The 19,125-nt window shown below is 45.8% G+C and overlaps 1 protein-coding gene across 3 annotated transcripts in view; it reads left to right on the forward strand.

Annotated features, from left to right (window-relative positions):
* LOC115377382 (zinc finger MIZ domain-containing protein 1) overlaps positions 1 to 19,125 on the forward strand; it is a 103,154-nt gene that overhangs the window by 48,995 nt on the left and 35,034 nt on the right. For all 3 annotated transcript variants that reach the window (XM_030077065.1, XM_030077067.1, XM_030077066.1), the window contains exon 3: positions 12,874 to 12,993. In XM_030077065.1, the coding sequence (XP_029932925.1) occupies positions 12,925 to 12,993 (69 nt within the window). In that variant the 5' untranslated portion in view covers positions 12,874 to 12,924. The remainder of the gene's footprint in view (positions 1 to 12,873; positions 12,994 to 19,125) is intronic.

The following is a 19,125-nucleotide window of genomic DNA, read 5'->3' on the forward strand; positions in this document are numbered from 1 at the left end:
TCAAATCCCACACAGAATTGCACATTGCAGGTAAATGAGCCACTTGGCTGCTGATAAGCAGTAACAGCGACACACTGGGAATCAGAGACAAGGTGCCTTTTGCAGAGAGAAGGAGACACATCGCTAATAATAGAAGAAGTGGTCGTGTGGGACCTCTCTCCTCTCCGATTCATGTCAGATAGTAATTGGTTTACCTAATACAATGCCCTGTGTTTGGACGGTGATGGGGCAATGGTAAAACAAATTACCAGGGGGGTGACCCTCCATAGCATGGCGCTGACCCCGGCCGACACCTCAGCACACCTCAGAGCCGTAACAGCGACGGAGGTGCTGTGAGTTAATGCAGTGACATTCTGGCCAGTCTCTAATTTGGTGGATGTCAGTGCTTGAGTAGATTCTAATGGACTTATATGTGGCATTCAGGCCGACTTACAATGAGTGTAACAGCAGAAAACGCTTCACTTCCTTTATCGCCAACACTACAGCCATTAATAAGGAGTGTAAGGATTCATTCATTGGATTGATTATAAAGTCTCCCGATTCAATGGCATTGAGCTGCTAAAAAATAAATAAATAAATAAATAGAACAAATCGTTTTGATGCCACCCTGAATTACTGTGAATGAAATTGTTCACAGTTCCTCAAAAAAGACCTGGTGATGTAAGAGCATACTATGAAATGGAACTTTTGCCAGTGTTTGAAAAGCAACTCTGTTGTCAGATTTTCTTTTTTATCCTAGAAAAAAAAAATAGCCGTACATTATAATCCATGTTTATTTCTGATTTTCCCTGAAATTCCACCCTAAGTAGCTTCAGTGTTAGAAAACAACCCTTTTTATTCCGTTTTTTATGGCAATGTCACCTACGTATTGTGTGTCTGCTGGTTGTGGTGATTCACTGAAGCTGCATCACACTTAAATTGAGTGGAATATTCAAACCCAAGATGCAGTTCTTCTGTGGCTGCAGCATCACATCAGATAGAAAATATCCAGATGTACTGCGCATCATTTTATACACATTTCTCTGTAATTCACAAGGATATATTCGGTATCTGTGGAAACCTTGAGATGTGCACAAGAATTTAAAGTGAAGTTGGATTTGAACAGAGCTTGGCTGTGCAGCAACAACAGACTCGCCAGTGGGAGCAGTAGAGTTGAGGAGGTTAATGGATGTGAGATTTTGGCTGAAAGTACTGAATCAAAGAAAACTTGACTCAAACTCTGTCGTTCCAAAAAAAGAAATATTGTTCTTAAATCAAAATTGCCAACTAGTCAATTGTGAATTAAACTGAATCTTTATCCTCATAATAGGCAATGCCAAAGATGAAGCCACAGTGCTGAGACTTTAGTATGTAGTGGAGTTTCGGTGCTGGCTACTGATTTAAGCCTGTTTTTTTGTTATGGTGTTAACTCAATATTGTAAATAGATCAAGGCTCTGCAGACAAGCTGTGGACGGCAGTGTCTTCTCTTGTGCGAGGTTTATTTTACCCTCGTGAACACGTTGTTCATACTTTGAAAAGCAGTGTGTTTGAGCTGTAGCTGGCCTTAAAGGCTGTTTCATGTCTTTGTTTGTATCTGGAGAGGAGTTCTCAACTCTCAAGACTTGTTTTGTCCTTCCCACGCTCTGACGGACTCTATAGTGTGGCTAGAGCGTGGCGTTAACCCCCGTCCCCCCAACACACACACACACACACACACACATCACACATATATACATACACACATATATCACACATATACACTGCAAAAAGTCAAAATCTTACCAAGATTATTTGTCTTATTTCAAGTAAAAATGTCTTATTTCTTGTCAAAATATCTCATTACACTTAAAATAAGACATGATCCGCACAGAAATAACTTGAAATAACTATAAATTTTCACTTGTTCACTTGTCACAAGTAAAAATTTGCTTGTTTCATTGGCAAAATTTGTTTCTTGTTTCAAGCTAATTTTCACTTGTTTCAAGTAAATTTTCTCTTGAAACAAGTGAAAATTGTCTAAAGAAGAGTTATTTCTGTGCTGATCATGTCTTATTTTAAGTGTAATGAGATAGTTTGACTAGAAATAAGACATTTTTACTTGAAATAAGACAAATAATCTTGGTAAGATTTTGACTTTTTGCAGTGTATATATATATATGTGTGTGTGTACGTGTGTGTGTATTTTTTTTCCCCCCTGCAAAGTGCGATTCATATGAGACTGATGAAGGAGTCAGAGAGCTCTCTACAGCTCGGCATGGCGTCTACAATATCCATTTTTCTGACGATCGAGACTGGATAGGCTCCCAATTTGAATTTAAGTCCCAGGGAATTGTCTGTGCACGTATCGCTGTCTCAAACAGGCTCCGTTCAATAATATAACACAATTTGTATGTTAAAAAGCTGGCTCCTATTGTTTGGATATGCCTCTAAGTGTGAGCTTACTGGCAGGCATGTGTGTGTGTGTGTATTGACCAGTGGAGGATGTGTCGCTGACAGGGCAGCCTGCACGCAGCCTCTCTGGCCATTGTGCAGGGGAGGGGAGGCTGCTTGCTTTCAATCCATTATTGACTAATCTCATTAGCCGAGGATCCTAACGCTGAATGAGCCAGAGAAACTGACTTCTCTGCCTCTCATTCAGATACACCCATCACATGCATCCACACACACACACACACACACGGGGACCTACGCAAACTTACATACGTTCATACACACACATACGCACACACACATAGATATTGAAGCCCTGTGCCAGAAAAAAAAGGAGTCACTTGTAATTATAGACAGCAGTTTTGAAAGAAAAGTTTTTTTTTATTGCCCTTAATTAATCATTTTAATTAAGTGACTGCCTATCTGTGCTTTCTACTGGATTAACTAATTATGTGTTCAGCACTTTCCAGTTGTATGTGCGCGCCCCATCGCCTTTGTCCCATGTGGCTGTATGTGCCGTGCATCACCTCTGGGTGGCCTTTGGTTTCCTCATGGCTCACGGTTTGCGCTCACCTTTGCGTCTGTGACAACAACCGCTTTGCATGTCATCCCTCTCCTGACAGTGTAAACCTTGCCGCCGTGGAAAAAAGAGATGCAAAGTATCTGTTTGATTTACACACCGGCTTAATAATAGCCAGTGATCACGCAGCACTGACTTCAGCAACTGTTTTTTTTTTTTTGGAGGGGGGGGTGTTTTTTTTTTTTTTTTTTTCTCCCCTCCCTATCCTCTCTGTGGATCAGTGTTTGTTGCAGGCCAGGTGACTGGGGCCGTACACCTCTGCAGTATCACACAGGAGAGCCGACCACTGCAGAGAGAGATTCATGACCCAGCCCGCCTGTAATTGCTGATGGTTCAGCAGTTTTCAGGGGGCTGAAACAGGAGGACACGGAATTTCTCAGCTTTTCCGCTTCTCGCAGCATTCAGTTCCTCCTTTTTTTTTTTTCTGATCGAGTGCATGTCTGGATGTATCTCTCTGCCTCTGCCGCTTTCTGTGTGTGCGTGCATCCGCTTCTCTTCTCTTTGAGTGTGTGTGTGTGTTGTAGACTCCTAGAAATGCGACTGCAGGCAGCGGTGTTTACTTTCGCCTGTCAAGCTACCTCAACTTCCCTGATGGATGATGTGTATTGCTTGCCAACAGTTTGAGATGGGTCATAGCTAAGTTACACCTATGAATGTACAAGATAGGAATAAGTGGGAGTAGGTCAGCGCTGATACACTGATACCATGCACAGAGTGGAAAGAAGCATCTCTCTTTGTTTTATGTATGGCGCGATACATCAGACGTGGTGCCGGGATGAGATGATTTAAGCCCATTTTAATGACAAAGAATAGAAGAAACAAACAGCCCCTCGCATTATGAAGTATGTGCGCATGCTAATTTATTTGGTGAGCGTGTGTGTGTGAGAGATACTGCATGTGCATGTGTGAGGTTTGTGAGTGTGTGTGTGGCTGTTATTGCTTCATTTGACAGTTAAAGTCTTCAATTGCATAAGGCTTGGAAACTGCCTCCGCTGTCCTTAGCATACAATATTCATCAGATGCTATTTTTAGCCGGCTGTAAGATTATATAAAATGAGACATACAGTTCCACAAACATGTGATCCGTATCACTTACACTGCTCACATGCTGTGTGACTTGTTTTTAATATTTTTGCACTACAGCACACATTAATATTACGATAAAACCGCTGTAGAATCAGGGGAATAATGCCCATTGCATGAAATATTCAGGATGTTGCCAGTATGAAGAAGAGACACCCACAAAAAAAAAAAAAAAAAAAAAAAAAAAACAAGACTAAATGTCTACACTGTTTGATTGAGGACTCTACTAAGTCGACTCCCCCTGAGAATCTCCTTTTTCTCCCCAGACACATTGGCATTCTTTGCAGCCGCACACGGGATGAGAGGCTTCCTGATTCATTTACACAAGGACAATCAAAACATGGCAGCCCGCAATCTCTGGCAAATTAGAGCGGTGCAAGTGGTGCGGCCCGGACCCCGGCAGAGGCCAGGGGAGGTGCTGTGCTGTCTGTTGCATGGGATTCATCACATGCCTGCGTGTGTCCCCTCCAACCCCCCATGGCTCCATAAGGAAGATTTGTGACACAGATTTACGGCAGCCTGTGCTGCCTAACCACTAAATCAGCTCGCCCCCCCCTGACTCCCTCCCACATGCCTGCCCTCCCTTCCCTCCAGACCCCCCCAATACACACAAACACACACAGCAAAACCCCCACCTATACTCTGCCTGGTCATGAGGGGGTTGCAGGGACGTTTTAGGGGGAGGGAGAGCGCAGAGAGGCCGAACCCGTTGTAGTCATAAGCCTCCTCTCTGTGGATCAAGCGTCCGCCTGTCTGGTAATGCGTTGTCATTGACCAATTAGGAAATCCAGATCAAACAGGCGCAGGGAATGGCCCCTTGCTGCCCCTCTCTAAGCACTCTGCTCTTTTTAATTGAGCACATTTGTGGAATGAGAGGGCTCTCCCTGGAGGGACCAATGGCTGCAGATACTAGCAAGCTGTTAACACAGGATCAGTACACTCACTAAAGCTTATCAAACAATCTGCTGCTATACTGGGTTTGAGAACCACAAATATGTTTTTTATGAGCGGTGCCAGTTTGATAATCCCAGCGAAGGTTTGGAAAGTTGTTGTTTTTTTTTTTTGGAAGTCTAGACACAGATAAACTTAAGAAAGCTGAGGGAAGAGACTCGCTCTGTCCTGAGAGAGCACATGTGCAGTATTAGCATTAGCATGAGTCCATCATCCAAGTGCAAAGCGGTGAGTCATGCATCTGCTATGTCTAAAATTTGAAGTTTTCGTGGAACTTTCAAACGGAAAAATGTGTCAAAACATGGCTCGGGTCTTTACGAGCGCTGCCAGTTTGACGGCGTGTCTTTGCGGCGTCCACGTCTTCCTCGGCGAGAGAGAAGGAGAAGGCTCGTGTTGTTGCTGTCCATCTCAGTCTGGGCAGGTTGAGCTCATGCACTATTTAAAAGCGCTCCCTCTCACTCTCTCACTCGCTCTCCTCCCATTCACTCAAACTGCAGGGCAAAGCCACAGCGGGCCAGAGGTCACATGCACAATGGAGACGAGGAGGTCCGAGGCTGACTGACCCCCCACCGCCACCGCCGCCACCTCGGTCCCAATAACCCCACGGCGCACAAAAACATCAAACACGCACACAATACGGCAAACGCACAGCCGTACACACTTTGTAGTGAAACAAACACACACATGCAGGCACACCCTCGTGTTCTGCTCTCAGCCTTCTTTGAATTCCTTCCCATGTATCTTGCAGCTCGGCTGTCACTCCTCCCCCCAGCACTATCAGTCTCTCTCTCCCAGACCTCATAATGGCTCCTCCTGGGTAGCGGCTGCGTCTGTGGCTCCCGCTATTTCAAAGTTTTAGCTGGCCGGATTAAGCGTGGTATGTGGAAAATGAACAGCCACTCACAGGAGGACACATGAGCTGAATGCATAATAAACCAGGAGACTGGCAGGGAGGAAAAAAAAAAGTGGGGAGCAAAGAAAGAAGAAGAAGAAGAAGTAGAAGGAGAAAAAAAAAGCATTCTCACTTGCTGCAAGTTGTCTTGAAGGAGTGTCAGTAACTACACAGCAACAATATCACTCACCAAAAGTGGTGGAAATGAAAATAAAATGCCGTCTTGACTTTTCCCCCCCTCTGTGCTCACAATCAAAAGCAATTTTTAAGACAAAAGTGTTGCTGGGATTTAGGGTATAGGCTAGTGACGGCTTTCTCCGTGAGATACTGCCTGCCAGCTGCACGAGTGTGAATTCACCTTGTTGGGAAGATGGAATCATAACAATAGCTGCGGGTTTTGCACTCCGCCTTGCCGGTTTCATCATCGCATGCCTCCCAAAATTCCTGGAGGATTGCAGAGGAGTGGAGCTTGGCAGCGGTGGAGCCGATAGAGTACCACGGGCAGGGGCTGCTGGCAGGGACGGGGGAGAGCCGGAGGAGAGAGCGCTAGCTGTTAGCTCCACGCTGCTCGGGGTGTTTGGTGGGGCTCTTTGGAAGCGATATGCAGTCATGTGGCTCATCTGCGCTTCTCTGCTGCCTCCTTGCACCCCCAGGGGAATTGACCCCCTCCACGCACACCTCCCCCTCCGCTGCTATTAGTGTAAGGGGTGGAAGGAAATGAAAAGAGTGGCTGTTTGGAGGAGGTGATAGAGGGCAAAGAGGAGACGAGAGAGAGAGAAACCACTATGATGCTCCTGATGATAGCATGTGGCTACTGCTGCTAGAGTGGACTGAGAGCAGCCCCCCCTCCCTTAGTCCCCTCTGCTCCAGGGGCTGGAGATATTGGAAGGAGGGACCGCCCCCCATCTGCCTTTGTCCATTTTTTTTTTTTTTTTTTTTTTTATCACAGCCAGCGATCGGCCTCCGAGACTTGGTGAAACGTTACACTTGGTTAGAGAGGAGATATTGCTTAGGCCCCTCCATGATCCCGATCCTCTGTTTTCTCCTGCTTCTTGTCCTTCTTCTTTTTCTGTTTGCGACTGAGGGGTTGGAGGGATGGTGGTGGTGGTGGCGGCGGCGGTGGTGGTAGTGGTGTGGGGTGGCGGGGCTGAGGGGGGGACTTCCAGTGCGCCCACCCCCATCCCCACCATGCTCCCTTTGCTTTTCTAATCACGCTGCAGATGTGCCTGATGGCTGAACAATCTCTGTGTACTGAACGTGGGGCTCCCGCAGGAATCCAGGAGGCTTGCTTATGTGAGCTGTCATGAAAAAAAAAAAAAAAAAAAAGTGAGAGGGCGGGAGGAGGGAGGCAAGAGGAGGAATGGTGAGTGAATGTGGGTCTGCGAGAGAGAGAGAGAGAGAGAGAGAGATGGGGGCACAAGGAGGGAGGGGAGGGGAGGGAGCAGAGTTAGAGGGAGAAAGGGAGATGGAGAAAGACAGAGGGGAAGAGGGAGAGATCAGTGAACAGCGACCAACACAGCAGGGCTCCTTGGCTAGAATGTGTGTGTGTGTGTGTGTGTGTGTGTGTCACTGCAAGCCTGCCTGCCTGCCTGCCTACTGCTCACGGTTGCTGCTGGAGCTGCAGACCAAACCACATTAAATAAAAGAAATCCATTCCCAAGCCTGTTAAGGAGCCATGTGGGGAGGTGTTTGTGTGTGTTCGTGTGTGTGTGTGCTGGAGTGCCTGTGTGCATGTCTGTGTGTGTGGCAGTGGGGAGGCGGGGGGGGCATGATGGAAAGAGAGAATGGGGGAAGGGTAGTCGAGGAGGAGGAGGTGATGGAGAAGGGCTGAGTGGGGGGTGGGAGGTAGAGCAGGGAGGTGGGACGGGCGGGAGGCAGCTCATATTATCCTCCGTGCCAGCTCTGGATGGAGCCTGCCGGGGATTATGGCACATTCTGTAAGGCAACAATGGAGAGCGGTGGAATAGTACACATTTCCATCCTCTCTGCTTTTCCTCTGCATAACAAACAGAGCTTTGTCCTCAGTGCCTGTCTGGCCACTTACCAGGCGGAGAACCAGGCAGGCACCTGGAGCCCCAGCGCAGCCCCCTCCAAACTAAACAGCACAACCCCCCCCCCCCCCCCCAAACCCCCCCCCCCCCCCCCGTCACCACCACCACTCCTCCAGTGTTAAAAGACAGCGTCTCTACAATGTTGAGATAATTAAAGGGGAGCTTTCACCCCGGCCTCGGCCGACAGTCGGAAGAAAACAAGACATATCGTGGAATCAAAGCTCATTAAAATCACTGGGGGTGAGGAGATGCTTCCTCTCCTCTCCCGCCTCCCCATCATCCTCCCTCCTCTCCTCCTCCTCCCTTGTCTTTATCGCCCCTAAGCAAGTGCGGCAAACAGCTCGAGCCCCAGTCAATGATGGCGCAGATTAGTCCTTTATTGCCTAATTCACCTACAATAGTCGACATGCTGGGACGCAATCACCTTGAGCGGCGCATCGCAATGTGTCCCCACAAGGTGCGAGAGTGATGCTGATTTTCTCCGCTCGGGCCACCGTGCTCCGTTTTAATGGTGTCAGCAGTACTTTGGGCTTTCGATTAGTGCGGCATGTAAGTGTGTGTGTGTGTGTTGGTTAGAGGGGGAGGCGGTGATGGTGGTGGTGGTGGAGGGGTGGTGGTGGGGGGTCAGCGGCAGTGGGTGTGTGTGTTTCACACAGCTCTGCGGAGGTGTAACACCCTGCCTGTAGTGTTGTTGTAAAGCACATTAGGAGTGACTGAGGGTGTTGTTATGGTATCATGATGCCGATCCAGCACTCGGGGGAAGGTGAGAAGATGTGTGTGTGTGTGTGTGTGTGTGTGTGATTGGGATGGTGGCCAACACACCCCACTAACTCTCTCGCTTCTTCTCCCTTGACCCCACACACACACACAACACACACATGCTGCAATCACTGGACATACCCTACTGGATCTGCCTCCCTCCAGTCTTGGCCACCAGAGGGAAATGTGTCTTTATTCAAGGGTTCCTCGCCCCAGAGCAACGTAAGTGTCTCCCTTAATGACGCTATGCCGAGCCCCGGAGGAGCCTGATTGTTTTGGTACACAAGCCATTTATATGAATAAATTAAATCTGTTTACCACTTCCCCGCGCCTTGACAGCTCAGCTGAGAGACTGTGTAAAGCGGCAAGGGTTCGTGATCCATTTGTTCTGCTGTGATGGCGGGATAAAGCTAATCATTGTCTAGCATTCTCCCCCACTGAATGTTTTTATCCTGCACAGCCTTCGTCTACATTCTATTAACAGGCTAGCAGCTCTCTTTGAAGATGTAGGGACGCGTTTTGGTGTCGGAAATAATGTTTAGATTTGTCTGGGAAACTGTGTGATTGTGACAGTTCAAAGAGCAATCCCTCTTACTTACTGGAGATACTGCTCTGCCTCGGCGTCTTTGTTCAATGTTATTTAGTGTCACCATCTTACATTCCCCACCGCTGTACAGTTTTGTCGTCAAATTAAATCTGCAGAGTCTTTTTCAAGGTACAATTATGTAACGTGATCACGTAATGAGACAAACATGGACCCTGCTTGATGGGAGATAATCCCGGCCTCAGTGGGGTGCCGCGTGGAAACACAGCTTCTAAAATGGTGGTACAGGGGGGAAGAAAAACATTGTTTTACCCCAGAGGTGGGCTGATAGCACTGTGAAAAGCCCATTTGAAGAGGTAGGCCTCATCTGTCAGTGGGCAATGGAGAAGGCAGCCATGCAGAAGCCCCCTGATTATAAAGAGATAATTTCATCCAATCCTCCGGTGGTGCTCCATCGCCTCTCCGCCATACTCCACTGCCTTTCATATTTGTTCCCAGCCTGCATCTCCTCACCCGTTTCGTTTTATTACAGCTCCCACTCAATACATATATTTTAGCTCCCCCTTGAAAGGGAAAACGAACCCCTCCACCCACCTCACCCCCCCCCAGCCCCTCCACCCTCCCATGTGTCTTTTGTTGTGCAGGAATCCACAGCTCCCTAACTTGTTGTGTAACGCCTGGCTTCCAATTGCAGTAAATTAAGCTCAAGTAACGCATGCATTGGCACTGATTTCCCTCACACACACACAAAAAAAGTGTTCAGCAGGATGTCTAGGGTAACTAGCTGAATCAAGGCAAATAAGTTCACATAAGGTAATGGTGCAGAGAAAATAATAAATGATAACATCTGTGAGATAGAAAAGAGCAAATAAATAGGGGAAGGCTCGTAATTGCATCTGTTGTCATATCTCCACAGCATCCTGATTTTAATCTTTAATTTGGCTCTTGTTAGTCATTAAAGATCTAACAAAGGACTAGTGTTTAATTAGAACAAGTGAATAACCGAAAATTAAATTACTCCCTGACACTGTCAGCTCGTACTTTTTTACCCATAGCCTTGGGAAGTAAAATGATGTTTAGGTGTAAAAAATGGATAGAGAGGTCATCTCAATCTTGTGTGGCCATTCATTCTCTTCCCAGGCTTTGCACTACAGGACCGTGGAGGTCAAACAGTATTACGTGATGTGTGTTGAGCAGAAAAACAAAAAGACAAATAATACAGTGGTAAGAGGCAGCCTTGCCTCTCTGTTTCCTCCCTTTTTAACTCACTGCTGGAGGTGAGAGGGATGACATCGAGAGAGAAAGTGGGGAGGGAGAGAGAGACAGGGAGGGAGGGAGACAGGGGAAGGGCAAGAGGAAAAGAGGGAGAGCACGAGTGAGAGAGAGAGAGACAGAGAGAGCAGGTCGACTCGCTCATCAATAACCACAAGGTCAGACAGGCAGTGCTGGGCTGAGTGGGCCCTGTTAGGAAGCAGCAGCTGAGGATTTGTAGAGCTTGTAAAGGCTTAAAGCAACACCGCTCCGCCTTCTTTGTGCCACTGGCCAGCCCTTTGAAGGGGCAGGGAGACACCTGCTGGTGGCTCAGGGGCACGGTGGCTGAGGGCCACCGGGGCCGAGGCTCGGCTCAGCCCTGCCTGACTGCCCTGGCTCTGCAAACGCTGAGCCTGTCGTGAGGCACACAGCAGAGAGAGGTGTAAGAGTGTATGATTATATTACAGCTTGGGGTTGAGGCTCTTTCGCTCTGGTGACATTTAAGATATCTTCATTGAAATTTATTTTCACCATCCTGGCAGTGGTAGTGCTGATATCTATCACTGAGTTATTGTTGATGCCTGTGTAACTGATAGCTGAAACCAGGTTTAAACCTCCTGGAAGAGATACTTTAATCTGTCACTTTAAAGGGAAAACCTGTTGGGCCTAATTACACATGTAACCACCACTCCCCTTCCCCTGCCACCCTCAAGTGTCCACCAAGTCACAGAGGTGTTAACCAACAAATACATTCCGTCTGTGAAATAAGGCGGAGGAAAACAACTCATCCAACGTTTTTTTTTTTTTTTTTATGAGCTTTCTAATTTATGGAGAGGAATGCACTAGTGTGCCCTTCTCTCCTCTCAAGTACAGGCATGAGCAGCTCCAATAGGTAGCATAAAAGCTCTTTAGCTGTCTAGTGGAGTAGATTACTGGCCCTGCCGTTAAATCCAGCTAGAGACCCCTAAGTGAGCATTATCAGTATGGTGCAGCATGCTGCCTACTCTCTCTCCCCCCCCTTCCTCTCTCTCTTGTTCTCTCTCCCTGCCGTCTCACCGGTACTTTGTGTGCTGGAATTTTTCACTGTGTGATGGTAATGGGGAAAGAAGGAGGGGTGGGGATGGAGGTGGGGAGGGTGAAGAGGGGGGGTCTGAGCAGGGAGAGTGATGAGGCGAGTGTTTGAGTGAGAGATGATGCGCCGCGGGAAGAGATGCACTGTGCAATAGCGAAAAAGAAAGAGATAGAGTGAGACAGGGGGAGATAAAGCCAGAGAGAACGGGTGGAGGAGGAGTGGGGAGGGGGCAAGATGGAGGAAGATGGAGAGGTCCCAGATATGTGCTTATTAATTCACTTGGCCCTCCTGCTTGAAGCTGCAGGTCACTGTGAGTTATAGTCAGCGGAACGAGTGTGATATTTATTTGACGTTGAATGCATCATTAAAGCAGAGCCCCCCAACCCGCCCCACCACCGCCTTTCCCCCGGGGCAAAATTGATAACCTTTAATGTAGGGCATAATACTTTTAACTCGTGATAATGTTATGTAGCATGTCAAATCACAGCCCTATTGTTTGCCTTCCCAGAAAAATTATTCCCCCGAACACAAAAAGAAGAAGAAGAAAAAGAGGGGAGGGGGGGTGTTTTCCATAAGCCGCTGCTCCAAAATCAATAGTGTGCTTTAAGCAGGCTGTGTTAGAGGAACTATTATGTAGCTGTAGTGTGGAGGGGGAGAAATGAAATGTAGAGCATGTCTGGGCCCAGGGTACAGATAATTGTTAACCAAAGATTACATAATGGCCAAGTAATGTAAACAGAGAGCACATGCCAAGTTAATGTTCTCACAGGGCTGGATGGAAGGTTCTCTCTCACTCTCTCTCTCCGTTTTCTGAGGTAATGCTGACAGACTCGCCTGGATGGACTAGGCAGCACGATGCATGTGTGTGTGTGAGTGCATAAAAAAAAAAGACATCCAGCGGCTTTCCCTCCACCTCTGTTCATTTTCGCCCCGAGGTGCTTTAAACACGGTCAGACATCCACTCTAAGTTGGCCAATGTGTCGGCTCAAAGGTGTGTCGGCCCCGATGTACGGCAGCGTTCGGGGCAACCGCCAGGGCTTGTTAAGGGTGTCACAGGAGCTGAGAGGAATGTCATCCTTTGAGCTCTCTGAGGTGCTTGTCACCTGCCAAATCAATATCTCCCTGCTCTTCTCCCAGCACGCACACAGTCACACACACATAGACATACACACACACACACAGACACACACACACTAACCTGCAATATCCTGGTGGTGATGGGATTGGCAGCTTCCCGGGGAAGAGCTGGGCTGTAACACTTGTCTTTGTCTCTCTTCCAGAACGCTCCAGTTTAATGGCTGGCAGGTAGAGGCCAAAGAGGGACAATCAACATGAACTCAATACCGTCGATGGACAGACACATACAGCAGACCAATGACCGTCTGCTATGTATCAAACAGGTGAGTTGGCATTTTTTGGCTAGACCCTTTATTATTTCCTTATGTAAATCTAATATATGGCGTACGTATGTAGTAATACGTTGACATATATGCTACAAACAGCTTGATTTCATATATTTGGTGCACATATGGCATGTTGGGCCTTGGCGCTCATAGCATTCCAATAATGTTGCATGCAATTTCCCACCAGTATGGTGCTTTATCTTGTACATAGCTCATTGGCTGTGACCAATCTTTAATTAAAAACACCAGTTAATTTTATCATAATCACCTGTTGTTTTCCTACCTGTGTGGTGATGGAACAAAATATAATGTATTAGCAAATCACAAAACATACCAATACATGCATCATTATACGATTTGGATCATGCAGTACTCTACAGTACTCTACATTTAATACTACAGTTTAATTCAATTCCTCACTTGGATTTATTAAAACATAAATAACCCAGTGCAAGAAATTGCAGATGTTATAACATCATATGAAAATGAAATGCATACACTAGGGATGTACCAATATAATCGGCAGACAATACTAACCAAAAATAACCAACAATACTAACATAGTCTTTCATTAAAAAAACAAACAAACAAACAAACAAACTACAGACAACACCAACAATAACTTTTCCTGGGCAAAAACTGCCTCTTTGAGAAATTCCATGGATACAGAGCACATCATTGCCCTGAAACGGCTCTCTGTAAAGTTTCAAACAATTTGCTTTGTTGTTTAAGACTTTTGCGGTGCGTTTCACACCAGATTTTATTATCGGCTAAAATACTGGGCCGGCATAACAGGATTGGCCCTCGGCTGGTTCTCTTCATACCTCAGTGAAAGATCCTTCTCTGTAGCAATCGAGGAATGAGTTTCATCACCAGCCCCAAATGTGATGTGGGGTTCCTCAAGGTTCCATTCTGGGCCCAGATCTTTTCTCCACATATATTTTACCCCTTGGCCATGAAATTCAGATCCACAATACAAATTTTCATTGTTATGCAGATAATTTCCAGCCTCTCTACCTCTCTATAAATGCAAATGATGCAAGGCAGCTAGCGACATTAAAGACCTGTTTCTCAGATATTCAATGTTGGATGTCTGAAAACTTTTTACTGCTTAACTGTGATAAATCAGACAGCCTTATAATTGGTTCTGAGCTTGTTAGGAACCAGATTCAAAGACATCTTAGCTCACTCACTGCTCATGTTATACCCCTGCTTGTAGAAAACTAGGAGTTATCTGCGACTCAGATATGAGCTTAGACAAACATGTTAATAAGGTTGTTCAGGCTTGCTTTCTTCAATTAAGAAAGCTGTCCAGAATCAAAGCTTTTTTGTCTTTTAATGACCTTGAAAGAGTGATCCCGGCTTTCATCTCATCGCGTCTGGACTATTGTAATTCTCTGCCTCAACCACCAAAGCCCACATAAACTTCAAGTCGTTCAAAATGCAGCAGCCAGACTAGTAACAAAAACAAAGAAATGGGATCACATTACGCTGATACTAGCCTCGCTTCACTGGCTGCTTGTCAGTTTTAGGAATCATTTCTAAATTCTATTAATTACTTTCAATGCTCGACTAGGTTTGGCCCCCAAATATAGCTCTGAGCTTTTAGTCCCTTATGAGCCTAAGCATGGCCTGAGATCCTTGGGTGGGATCAAGGACAAAAAGGGGCCGTGCTTTGTCCATTAGGGCCCCTGGCCTCTGGAATACACTTCCTGTAGAGATTAGGATGGCAAAATCTGTCTTTTCTTAAAACCCGTTTGCTTTCTTATAGATAGTTCCTCTCCTGTTTTGTGCTTTTATCATGTTACTGTGCTGTTCTGTTGCCTGTGATAACAATGTACTCCACTGTGTCTCACTGTATTGTATCTGATTACTGTTTTAATTGCGGTTATTCTTAACTGTCATCTATATAAGGTATAATTTGTACCTCTGACATAGTTTTATGTTTTAATTTATGTAGGTTTTATTTTATTTTATATTTTTATTTTATTTATATGTATTTAATATTTTATTTGGAATCGTGCTATATAAATGAAGTTATTATTATTATTAGTAGTAGTAGTAGTATTATCATCATCATCATCATTATTATCATTATTATTAGTATTGGACTAGAAGATATTATATACAAGGGGCTAGAGAATTTATAGTATTGCAAAAACAAACATCGTGATACTCGTCTGTATCACATATATAGAACGTATGATATTTCATGTATTGTACGGTGCGTACAGAAAGGGCCAGTTCCTGGTGCTGTGAGGTGCAAACCTTGCTACTCTGGTGATTTTCATGATTTAAGTTTAATTGAATGATTTAATGCTCCTCTATGGGTTGGGAAAGTTATGCAACCCATAGCTTTATGAAACCTTTTCAAAACCAATTAGATAAACTCTAAAATGCCGGGTTGTCAAGCTAAAACCAAGGGTGTTTTTGTTAGCTCCTGAAAAGTTGTCATTTTGCAATTATGAGGTTTTTACCCGACAACAGCGTCACTTAAATGGACATATAGAGTATGTCATTTCCAAAGCGCATCGTAAAAATAACAAAAACACTGGGTTTCGCTTCCCAGGGATGTGCACGTGGACACGCACGCACATTCACATTCATGGCCACAGTTCTCCTGTCCCACCTCCTCTGGCCACTTTAAATGGCTAATCTGTCAGGGCCTTTTATCAGGGCTGGGGTGGGACTCAGGTTACCGACTGGGGTCAAAGAGAGGAATCACCCCCCTCCCCAGTCTCCCCCCTCCGCTCTCTCCTTTCCATTGCTACTGACTCCCCAGCAAGTCCCTTTGTTCTGCTCTCGCCGCCGTTTACTACAGGATGAATCTCTGGCAGAATTAAACAGGCCTACGTGCGTAACCCGGGGCTATAGGGCTATCCCTTTGATCTTTCATTTAACTGACGACCCGTTTTTGTTTCTTTGCTCTGCACTGCTGCGTCTTGTCGTTTGGTTCCAGCTTTTGAAAAGTGCAGCGGAGAGCCTTTGGGGACAATGTATGGCCCAGCGTGTTAGCACATATGTGGACGTGGCAATTTGCGTCACTCACGGCAGAGAGCAGCCAGCTGTTTGGGGGGGAGTGGGGGGGGTGTTGGGAGAGAAAGAGAGGGAGAAGGAGATAGAGGGAAGGAGGGAGAGAGAGACTTGTCCTGGGACAAGGCGAGGCAGATACAGAGACAGAGGGGAGTGTTTTGGGAGCAAACACAGGGAAACCCCTAGTTGACTAGGCAGGCTTTGATGTTCACAGGTAATAAGCTGGAGAGGTAAACCAGACATACTAGGTTCTCTCTCTCTCTCTCTCTCTCTCTCTCTCTCTCTCTTTCTCTCTCTTCATTTCTGTTTTGCTCCCTCCATCTCTCTTCTCTTGTTACCTTCTCCACCGTTAGTTATTACATATTCAATATCCACTCCTTCATTAGTTATAGGGGAGGTGAAATTGAATTCTGGAATTAAGATCCTTTCATATTAATGCTCTGTATGATTACATAGCTTTTCATGGCTAACAGCTGATGGATTATTCTATAAAGGCAGTTCAGAGAACAGGAAAAGGGGATTTGCATCTGTCCAATACAAACGTGTAAACAATTCTAATGTCGGGGTCAAATGTATTAACCCCGCAAAGCAAAAATTTAAACAAACATGTCCCAATGTTAGCGGCTGGGGAAGCAGCACATGGGTAAACATGCCAATTAGAGAGATCCATGGCATACAAGGAGGCCTCCAGTTCATCTAATAAATGGTTAAGCTGCGGGTCATTTCAAACCAGCCAGAGAGAGCCAGCACCCTGCTAATAGAGGCAGCTTTGTGCCGCAGACAATCAGGGTTTGGAAGCCCCGTATAATAAATACCATTTATGTCCTGCCAATTAGACTAGCAGTGAGCCCATTCAGCCGGCCTTCTATTCTCCTCCCCGCACACAAAGATGATCATCAGGGGAGATCAGAACAATTAACTCACTATCTTCTCCCCCTGCTCCCCATTGTCCAATATCCAAGCCATTAAAATAATTAAGGAAATATTGTAAACCAATCCAGCTGTTTGCTTTAATTGAAAGTGTGCACATGCTGAAATTTGGCATCTTGAAGGCAATATGGATGTGGCAGAGCAGGAATATAAATGAAGCTTCCTCTATTGTGTTGTTTGTTTTCGGGGAGATGTGACACGTCTGTCTGAATAGTCCCAGCCAGTGCAGCGGACAGGGGAACAAATTGATTTTGTTGCTCAAATGATGAATTACTGCTGAGCGCGATGATAAAGTGCAGGAAATTGGAAGTGGTTGGCGTGATTGAATCACGGGTTAAAAGTTAAATCAGAAATCATTACAGCGGTAATTTTCAAATTACCGTCCCGTTGTAAGATTATATTAATGTGATTTTTAAACAATAACAACTTAGCTGAACTCTTCATAAACTATGGAAATGTGGTTATTTTTCACCCCTACACACTCATTTCAGGCTGTTAAGTGTATAAAATCTAAACACCAAATGTCTCATTAGCTTCTCTATTGGTTAGTGTTGGTATTAACAAATAAGACCAGAGGTTAATGCCAAGCAGACCCAGTCCCTGCATAATTTAATATTTGGTTTATAGAAATAAATTATCCCATTTAGATTAAACCTATAGTGCTAATATTATGTTAAGCATTAAATAATCGAGGGAAGTATAACTTAAAATACTAATGTGAATTTCAGCTGAGCTGGAGAAACTAAACAGAGCTGATTGATTTTTTTTTTTTGCTTGTGTTGTTTGCAGAGGACGCTAAACGTTCTGTGTGCATGCGACTCTTTAAAAGTGATACAGCAAAACAAATAGTTCATATGTTTAACCTCCAACCACAGTGAAATGTTTAAAAAGTGATACAGAGGAATGTTTATCTGATCTCAACCCCAACACATTGTTTTTCAGTGGCAGTTTGTTTTTCTCCTGTGTCCTAGAATTGCACCATTGTGAACACTTAGGAGGAGATGGGCTGCTTGATACTGCTGGTATCTATTTCAGAGACAGTATTTTTCCTCTCACTGTGGGGAAGCCAGTTTGCTGTCAGACTCTCTAGTCGATGATATGTACAGGGTCTGGCGGAAACTATGAACTATCCTCTCACTGCAGGAGCACTTCCTCAAACTGTAAATGTCAATATTTCAAGATAGACTGGCAGACCCTTCTGTGTAATACTCTACTGGCTTTGCAGCTGTTTTTGTCTGCCACTGTGTTGCTGCAGTAGTAATCGTCCCCATTAATAAGTTTTCAGCACTCTGGGGTGTTTGTGAGCGTGGCCTGCGTACAGCATCATGCCCAAAAGCTGTGATTTTTGAAAGGGAGGCCATACTTTGCTGGATTGCATTTAGTTTTGCTGCAGATGTGCAAATCAAGCTGTTCCCCGACACGACTAACAGAGGATGATTGTATCTGTAGCGATTCTCGGGACGGCGCGATTCCCAGCCTGTCTTTGTTTCCCTCCGGCTGGGCCGAGCTTTAACTGGAGTGGGGCTTAGTGTAAACGTTGGAGGATCATTCGCACCCAGGGGAAGGTGGGTGGGTGGGGGGTGGGGGGTTGAGTGTGTGTGTGTGAGGGGGGGCATCACTTGGCCACTAGTTTAGGTTTGATTGGTGGGTTTTGGCCGGAGAAGGGGGAACATCTGTGGCATGGCACTGCCAAGCTCGCTGCGTGACAGCCACACTGGTGGGACCAATTGTTCTGAGTGCAAAGAACAGTAATCACTTCAAGCCGAAGTGGTGTTGTCGTTATTTTTTTCCCTTTCCTCCCCCTCTACATATTCCCCCTCCTCCTTCATCCTCTACCCCCTCTGCCACCCCCTCAACCCCCACCCACACCCACTCCCCTTTTCCTCTAGCCCTCCATCCTTGGTACACTGATTGCGTGCGTTGTATAGCTTCCAGACTCATCTAAATTTAGCATCTGTGAATGTGCTCCTCCAGTAGACTTTATCCACTAGCAGAATTCACATGCTCAGCAACCACCTCCCTCTACCCTCCTCCCCACACCGCTGGCCCTACTGTCCCCCAACAAAGATTTTCCCCCATGGTGGGGAGGGCGGAACAGTCTAGGACAGCACATAAAATAAACAGGACTGGTTTCATCCGGCCCTTGTCAAATGCTGGCTTTGTAAA

The sequence above is a fragment of the Myripristis murdjan genome, chromosome 19, assembly GCF_902150065.1.
Source record: "Myripristis murdjan chromosome 19, fMyrMur1.1, whole genome shotgun sequence".
In the NCBI taxonomy this organism is placed as follows: Eukaryota; Metazoa; Chordata; class Actinopteri; order Holocentriformes; family Holocentridae; genus Myripristis; species Myripristis murdjan.